This window comes from Embiotoca jacksoni, unplaced genomic scaffold, assembly GCF_022577435.1.
Source record: "Embiotoca jacksoni isolate LCO1_2020_lvr unplaced genomic scaffold, fEmbJac1.0.p SCAF_1, whole genome shotgun sequence".
Lineage (NCBI taxonomy): Eukaryota > Metazoa > Chordata > Actinopteri > Embiotocidae > Embiotoca > Embiotoca jacksoni.
Genome location: NW_027185229.1, coordinates 17,592,622 through 17,601,565, shown reverse-complemented (window position 1 = coordinate 17,601,565; position 8,944 = coordinate 17,592,622). Strand labels below are relative to the sequence as shown.

General features: G+C 38.1%; 1 protein-coding gene across 1 annotated transcript; it reads right to left on the bottom strand.

The window, feature by feature from the left end:
• Positions 1–241: 241 nt before the first annotated feature.
• LOC138197145 (capping protein inhibiting regulator of actin dynamics-like) lies at positions 242–7,756 on the bottom strand. Its single transcript, XM_069147721.1, has 6 exons — positions 7,681–7,756; positions 4,716–4,867; positions 3,569–3,620; positions 2,327–2,513; positions 2,090–2,246; positions 242–995 (listed from the first exon to the last, which is right to left on the bottom strand). Exons 1-6 carry the CDS (start codon positions 7,754–7,756, stop codon positions 891–893), a joined length of 729 nt encoding a protein of 242 aa, XP_069003822.1. The 3' UTR covers positions 242–890.
• Between the last annotated feature and the right edge of the window lie 1,188 nt (positions 7,757–8,944).

Genomic DNA, 8,944 nt, shown 5'->3' with positions numbered 1-8,944 from the left:
AACTGATTCAAACATACAAAATGTGCTGACTATAAACAACTCGCAAATTATTACTTGTTTGACCAATTTGTTACTTATTTATCTGTTCACTATTTTCATAATCAGTGAACAATATGCAAAACCAATGATGCTAAGGACAAAATGAACAAATGTAAAGTGTAATGTAACCCAAATAACACTATCATAAAACTACAGCCCTAATAAAGAACACAACTGACTGTTTTTGTTAATGATCATGATATCTAATGTTTATTTAACATCTCTTAATCTACAGTAATAGTCAGTGGTGATAGTAGTCACTCACCTAGCCAGACATCACATTTTGATACCTTCAGACAAATATACCTGATAGTTTGTATTGTATGTTGATGATATTGATAAGATTACCAATAATAACATGTTATTATTGTTGAATATAACAGATATAGTAGCAACACATACTACAGACATGTAAACAGTTTTTTTGTTGTTGTTTTTTTTAAATAGTAACATGAACACACTTCTTTTTGTGTGAATCTCTGTCCTGTGCATTGTCCAACACAAGGATCCAGCAGTAAATCAGCCTTGATGTATGAGAATCTTGGGGGGAAAAAACAAATGACTTTTTCATCTATGCACACTTTTGTTATTAATTATTATCCATGATTATTAATGGATCAAAACACACTGTTAACAAGAAGAGAAACATGTTTTTGAACTCTATGTGCCTTTAGCTAATCACAGGGATGATGTGTCTCCACTTGACCGGAAGATGTCGCCTTGATCACGAATGCTGAGCAGCATTATCTATTCATTGCAGATGACCTTTGGGCTCTATATCTCTTCACTAATTCATAAAAGTCTGTTGTGTTGACTGTCAACAGAAAACATGAAGTCACAAATCTTAACTGTCACACGTCTTTTCCTCCTGGGTGCAGCACTGTGGTTCTCCTCAGTCTTTCTTTGACTTGGAGGAACTCTGGTTCCTCTCGCTTGCCTTTCTCCTCTCTCTCCAGCTGTGGACAAATAAAAACAAAGTTAAACTATTGTAGCTTGTGTATAATTACAGGAAACAATCACCATTTTCAAAACAAGATGTTTCGCTGGTGACTTGTGGAATGTCACTAAGTACATGAATGCTGGAGTACAAACTTTATGTAATTTAATTTATTTCCACTTGTACTAGTGAGTAATTATTTTCCAGTCAAGTATAATCAAACAGCACAGTAAATATTTTTGTAATATTGAGTAGCTATAGTAACTACGATAGCTTACAAGTTAAGACTGATGCTATAGACAAAACTGTTACGAACACTTTGTAAAATGCAATCACGAGTTGGCGAACTGTAACAATGACATTGTGGTTTGACAATAATGCAACATTAATAAAATAGCTTTGATTATTTTTAGTTTTAATACCTTCTTTATCAGGACTATGTATTACAAAGTATATGTACAGTGTAATAGTACACTAACACAGGCATGGATTTGGTGTGGGAGTCAGGACTGGACTGGACTGCCCTCCACTGGCTGACTGCAGAACAACAGCCATGTACATGTACTGTACCATATGATCACAAGAGCAATGTCCCTCTCCTGTGTGAAAAATACTGTACAACATATATTTGCATGCCTCCACTCCGGTGACGGATGTGGCCCGAGTCATGATATTTATAAGTTGTTAAAAGTCAGGGTTACTGACACAAGACTTCATATGCTAGTTATGACAACATGTCACACAAATGACTAATAAGATAAAATATTGAAGTGATGACATTTTATAGTCAAAAGGTCAAAGGTCAACTTCACCTAGACATTATGAGGCAGAATTTTGTTCTGAATAAGCTTCATTGGCAAAATGACTTCAAAGTCTACATACATTGTACGAGTCTGGACTGACATGATGTAAACTGCAATTTGAATTGTTGGTGGAGAGAAACAACCATGAGACGGTAATTTCAGTTATGTTGTATAATACTGCGTAAGAAGTTGCTCGCAGAATAATACATTTCCTTTTTAATTTGAACCAATATGATGGTTTGTTAGGACGATGTAACAAGAAAATCTTTAAAGAATTCTGAACAAACAACATCAGATGTCCTGTGCCTACCGTTTCTAGCCTCTGATGTCTTTTCAGCAGCTCTTGATGAAGCGGTGATGTATTCTTCTTTGCCTCCTCCTGATCCCTGCCCGCCTTCATCTTTTGTTCCCATTTCCTCTTTTCCAGAGCTCGCTGGAGTTCAGTCTTTCCTTCTTTAGTCACTCTCCTGTCAGAAACACGGATAGGCTTATATAAATAATAGAAGTGAATCGTGAGTGTTTATGATTTTCTGTGTGTCTGCCCAACCTCTTGTGGGTCATCCGCAGTTCTTTGTGAAGCTCCTGGTGGCTCTTGGAGGAAGTTAAGGGATTGAGAGGTTTTTGGGGTCTGATTAGATTACAGCGCTCCTCATCACTCTGAAGTTGGGATGGAAAAAACTGAAGTTCTGGGAATCTGTCATCCTGTTCAGTTTGATGTGGCTGCATCACAGAGACTAAAGAGAAACACATACCAACAAACAATACATGTATCTTCCTACCAAGATCATTTCTGTGTGGAACTGTGATAAAGATTCAGTACTATACATATAGCATAATATAATATTATGACAAAAACCTGCTGTAAACTCCTTTGGAAAACATAGAATACTTGCAGACAGTGTTTTTAAGAGTACCGAAAACTAAATAACTAGATTGAAAATTTGGACAAGATAATTGTTGACTGAGGAAAGAGTTTGGCAAAAGATTAAGGAGAGCATCCACATCCTTTTGAAAGGAGACAGGTATTTTGTTATTTCTAATAAAAGCATTTACAAAGTCAAAGTCAGTTTAAATCTAGCCTATTTAGTTTTTGCTGAAAAGTAGCCACTGTGACTACAAGTGACAGTTAGAAGATAATGGTAAATGTTAAAACATAAGCTAACCGTGGCACAGATGGGTCACAAAGTCATGGAACTGACTCTTAAATGCCAGAGATTTCTTTATAAGGTTAGCTAACATTATCCACCACACTTTAGTATTACAACAAAGCCCCCTGAAAAGAGCAGTGGAGGGTTTTGTGCGTCATGGATTCAGCTTTTCATTTGCAAGAGGCAGACTGTGTTATTTTTTCTTTAAAAAGTAACAGTCTAGCTTTAAAGCACTCACTTGAAATCCCAAATGTCTCCAGCAAATGGTTTATTGACAGCCACATAACAGTTCATTGACTTGACAAATTATGTCTCACCCTTTTACTCTTTAATGAAACTCAAAATCAATAAACATGGCTCCTCAGCAAATACTACAGTCACACAGACTCGAACATTTCTACCTCTTTTTTTTTTTCTTTCCCGGAACACACGAACAAGCCAAAAGAGGCAAACAGCTTACCCTGCTTCGTAATGATAATGATAACAATAATAATGACAGAAATTATGGTCACAGCAAGAGGCTCCCATGAGATGCACAATTTTACAATAATATGACAAGTTAGAAATCTAAATGTTTCAACAATAGTTCAGCTTCTCTCAAATACAAAACAATGCAACATATCATTGGATATTTTTCTCACCAGACTCGTTAAGGTGTGTCTTAGTTCTACCTGGAAAATGTTGGAGATCTCTCTGTCAACAGAAAGAAAGCAAATATAATATAATACATCCTGTAGTAAACCCCAGTTGACATAGTGAAGAGTAAGGTTTAAAAAAAAAATGTAGAGGAAAAAATTTGATAAAGAGAAATCTCTGTCAACATTGCAGTTTGATGCAAATGGAAGCCACACAAAGACGTATTATGATGATGACAGAGAAAAGCGGCCGCTCTGCTTCTACATGTCCAGTGAAGCGAGCGGCCTTACTGAGGTGGAAGGCTGCCACCTCATTAATGACGGGATCAAACGAGACCGAGTTTAATTCCCACTGAGTTACTCATTTGCTGGAGTTATAGCAGAATTAGTAGTCGAGACAAGAATTCTTCCCCTGTGGGAATTAAACTGGACAGCTGAATAAACAGTTCAGTCAATCTTATTGTCTGTTTTTGTTGTTTGATTAAAAATGTCATGCAGGAAAATAAAGCATGCATGCTGTGTTTTAGCCAAGGCTGGCCTGCTCATGCATTGACATCTACACAAATTGCTCAGTGTGAGGAAATTTGATGGTAAATTGTCCGATTGTGAGAGAATCTAGATGAGCACTGAAAGCATTTTAATGACAACTAGCTGCTCGCCGCTGTTTGGTTGATGAAGGGGAGGCCTGCTGTTTGGCTAAATCTCAGACAGTGGATATTGTGTGGAGAATTAATAGGACATGACAGGATAAGCAGTCTCCAAGGCCCACTCTTCAGAGGGTGTTTCTTTCAGTTGGATAAAGACCTGTATTTGGTCCAAGCATTCACTGCCTTTGGGAAATGGGTAAAAGGTGTATACAACAGTATAACAGAAAAATCCATCCTGCAAAAAAAGCTTTAGTTTAAAAAAAAAAAAACATACACAAATAATACTTTATATATACTGTAGTTCTCCATGACACACAAATATGAAAACAAACATATTGTAACACAGGGTTTTGCATTATCTTTCTCTTAATCTTCTCAAAAACAAAATGCCTGCAAAGGAAGGATTTTTGCCACATGGATGCCTCTGCTGGATTATCTGCAAAATGACACAGCTGTCATGTCTCATACAAAAAGAGAAAAGGAAATAAAGAGGATAACAAACGTACCTTCTTACCATGGGTGACTCCCATGTCCTCAACATGAATCCAGATTTGCTGCATGCACAGATGCGTGCTCGGCTCACAGTGGACCGAGTTCCAGCGATAGTTTGAGGTCTCTGCTTCAGCAGCCAAGAATGCCTCAGAGAGAGGAAAGTGCTCTGGATTTGGACCAATGGTGATGCTCAAGAGGACGCAGCAATCAAACTCCAAAGAACAGGCCAAAAGTTCTCCAAAACAAATTAATGTGAGCAGTGGTGGTAAGTAAGAAAAAACATTTACTCAAGCGTTACATTTTCATTCGACTCTACATCTGAAGTTAAGATTGACCTTTCAAATAAAGATTTGACATTGATAGACTGGCACCTGTACAAGCAGCACACCTGTAGTGTTCTCTGCCTTTTTCCTCACTGTCAACTGGGATGTGCCTCCCCTGACCAGGACAGGTGTGTGAAAAGTGTTAAAAAAAAAAAAAAAAAAAAAAAAAAAAAAATTGCCATGGAGAGTAGAGTGATATATGCCCCACTGTCTATCAAAAAGTGTTTTATGACTTGGTTGAATGATTTATGACCATAAGCCCCGCCCCCTTGTATGACTTCCTCCAATCGGATACCCCCTTTGATCTTGGCAGGTGTACTTTGATGAATGATTTATGACCTGTAATAAACTGTGTAATTACCGTGGGGAAGGAAGAATTTTTTATGATCCATTGATCTTAGGGATTGTACGACCTGTAATAAACTGTGTAATTACCGTGGGAAAGGCAGGAAGGATTTTTATGATCCATAGATCTTAATGAATTAAGCAGTGTAATCAAAAGTAGTTAATTACTGTGGGAAAGGAAGGAAGAAGGAAGGAAGGACCCTTTGATCTTAGCTAACCTTAGCCCCCATACACGCTTCCCCCCGATCACGTGACCCTGAGGTAGACTTTTAAATGAACCAATGAGAGTTAAGAGCTATGGTTTTGTAGGGGAGCTATTGGATTCATACGGTCAAACTGAACTCGCCGCTGTAAGCACCGCCATGACAACTGGTAACTAAAAAGTTAAGCAACCAAGTCTCCGAAACAAATCTTTCGTGAACAAAAATTTTTATGATCCATTGATCTTACTGATATTAAGGCCTGTAATAAACTAGTTAATTACCCTGGGAAAGGAAGGGTGGATTTTATGATACATTGATCTTAGTCCGACACCCTTTGATGACCCGAGGAAGGAAGGAAGGTATGACACTTTGATCCTAGCTGGCCTTAGACCCCATACATGCTTCCCCCCGATCACGTGGCCCAGAGGCAGAGTTTTTAAACGAACCATTGAGACTGGAGTGGAGTAGGTCGGCTTTATAGGGAGCGAATTAATTCATACGGTCAAAATGAAGTTGCCGCCCTAAGCACCGCAATGACAACAGGTAACTAAAAACTTAAACCACCCGAGTCTCCGATTAACTAATCCATTGGCCCAGAATCAAACAACGTCAATGCAAGCACTGTTCAGCAGACATTTAGGGTATATTATATTGAGCTAGCAACTACAGTGCTATTCAATTTTCCAGCCTTTTTCTAGTTCAGCTTCACTTGACTCCCCACAAGTCTTCTGTTTCTAGCTTTTCTTATCTGACCTTGAAACCCTTACCACAGAGATTTACACCTGAAACAGCAAACATTTCAACAGTAATTAGGTTTAAAATGTTCACTTCCGCACAGTTGTACTCACACTTTAAATGGACAGTAATGGATATCTGTCACTTTCTATTATGACAACATTTTGCAACCGTAAACTGTAAGTAATCCACATTAAGTCACCACAAGCATGTGAGAGACACTAAGACATCACTTTCCTTCATTGCACACGTTAGCTGAACATGTCACGATGCAGAGTGCACTTCTGCATGCTGCCACAAATTGTGCTCTCTGTTTATGACAGTTGACGTAAAACAAAGAAGCCAAGTATAGTTTAGTATAGCCAATACCAATCAGTTTAAAAAAATGCTTTGATGACACTGATACCAATCTTGGGAGATCAGCTCGGGATGTCAGTCCCATCACTCAACCTCAGCCAACATGATATAGAGGACCAAAACAACTCCCTCATTTCCTGGTGTGAATTTCTTGAAAGCAGGGACCTGCTCTGTTTCATTAAGTTTCGGTGTCAGACTCAGTGATTTGCTACCCCTCTGGTCACTAAACGCAAATTCTTGTACCATTACTATTAAATGACTTTACCAAATATTGCACAATCCATTCACGCATAATGAGAGACATAGTATAGGCAAATTTAAATAAGCTGTTTGAAGAAAAATGAAACACAATCTGTAATTTTAACTTGATTTAAAAATAAGAAACAATAAATAAAAAACAATCCAGTACCTGGTGAGGTCTTCCCATGAGCTGATCCCCATAACCCTCCACCTCCTTCCCCCCATCCCCGATCCCCGATCCCCACAGTGCTGTACTATAGGTTTACACAGTTTAAAAAAACACACACACACACACACACACACACACACACACACACACACACACACACACACACACACACATCTGTATTTTCCAGTGTGCGATTCATTGCCCTTTTGTAGACCAGTTTTTATTGGACAGAAAAAGATTGATAAATGTTATTAATACAACACAGCTAGTGTTTATGGTGTGTCCACAATTTTATGCTAACAATACAATCACCACATTTTCCAAACATTGAAATGCCCATTGTTCAGCTCGACAGCCGTACAAAATCTACTGATCGCTATTTAGGAAACCATGGTGTGTACTTTATGTAGAGAGTAGTGAATGAGTCAGAAATCTGTAGAAGCACAACAGCTCTACTCAAACATTTAAGCGCTAAGGTTTAGATGATGAGGAGAGAGAAAGTTATTCAGGATACGAGAATCCAGGTACAGACCTGTACTGAGCCGACTAAAGCAGGGCAAAAAAAGCAAGGGACAATTATTTTACTTTTTATATCAGTGTTACTCACCTGATGAGAAGAACACGTACCTGTTCTTCTGCTCTTTTTCAGTTTCTGCTGAAGAGGCATACTTCTTTGTGATCATTGTACATAGTTGAAGGATGAACAGCTGAGCAACAGCAATATTTAAAGATACACTGATACAAAACGTAGTGTTCTTCTTCTGGAGTAACAACAAAGTGACAAAAGAAGCCTTGTTTAAAAAAATTTTTTTTTTAAAAAAAGGCAATTTTTTTTTGTTAGTGACATATAGAGATTGCTGGATTTGATACTATTTGCTCCGATCTAATCAACAAGGTCATATGTTATTGTGACGTTGCAAATCGAATAGATGGTCACATGTAAGATGATTTAAGCCGTTGTAATGTTTTATAGTAGTTATTTGAACTATTTTAGCGCCTACATCTGAGGCACCGTTCTCCCTTATCCAAGTGAAATTTGAAAAAAATGAATGGCCTTTATTGTGTGAATGTTGATTCAGCACTTACACTATTGAGATCCTGTTTCTGACTTCTTCCACACGTTTTCTTTTTGGTCGCTAACTACTTCTGCATACTCACCGATTTCAACCATTCTAATTTGTAATTGTTCAACTCTTTCAGGACATCTATGCTAACATTCAATTTTTTTCAAACATTTATCATTTTCAAAATATTAAGCATCTTTTAATGTATTTGTAACATATGAGTGAATGAGGAGATTCTTCAACTCCTCTAAAACTTTCTGTCATTGTCACAACAGCAGCCAGACATCATCTCGCTCAGATTCCTAATGTTTCCCGTTTCACCGTGTTTCTTTGTCTGACTCTAATTATTTTGTCTGACGTGGGCCGAGCCGTCTGCTCCAGATCACAAGTGACAAAACTGTACTCAGTGTACTCATCAGCCTCTCGTTCTGAAATTATCTGGTCCTTCAACTACTCTGTGTCAAATTAAGTCACGCCAAGTGGTAGTTTTAGTCTTTGCGTACTTTGCATAACTTGTTTTTTTGTTGTGCCCTGGATTGCAACATGTTCATTTGCAAGCCAGGGCACAACAAAAAAATATTAGTTTAGTTTAGCAGTATTGTCGCAGCTCCGCCTCACCTGCTCCTTATCATTCTTCATCCTTGCATGGACATTGTTTGATTCTGGGCCAGTGGATTAGTTAATCGGAATACCTGTTGTCATTGTGGTGCTTAGAGAGGCGACTTCATTTTGACCGTATGAATGAATTTGCTCCCTATAAAGCCGACCTACTCCACTCCAGTCTCGTTGGTTCGTTTAAAAACTTTA

Bases quoted from the DNA above. Each gene is read 5' to 3' on its own strand.
- LOC138197145 (XM_069147721.1), bottom strand. From the start codon at position 7,756: ATGATCACAAAGAAGTATGCCTCTTCAGCAGAAACTGAAAAAGAGCAG. The intron at 2,514-3,568 runs GTGAGAAAAATA...GTTTCTCTTTAG, and splicing joins GACACACCTTAACGAGTCTG to TCTCTGTGATGCAGCCACAT. The intron at 2,247-2,326 runs GTTGGGCAGACA...TGTTTCTGACAG, and splicing joins CTGCGGATGACCCACAAGAG to GAGAGTGACTAAAGAAGGAA.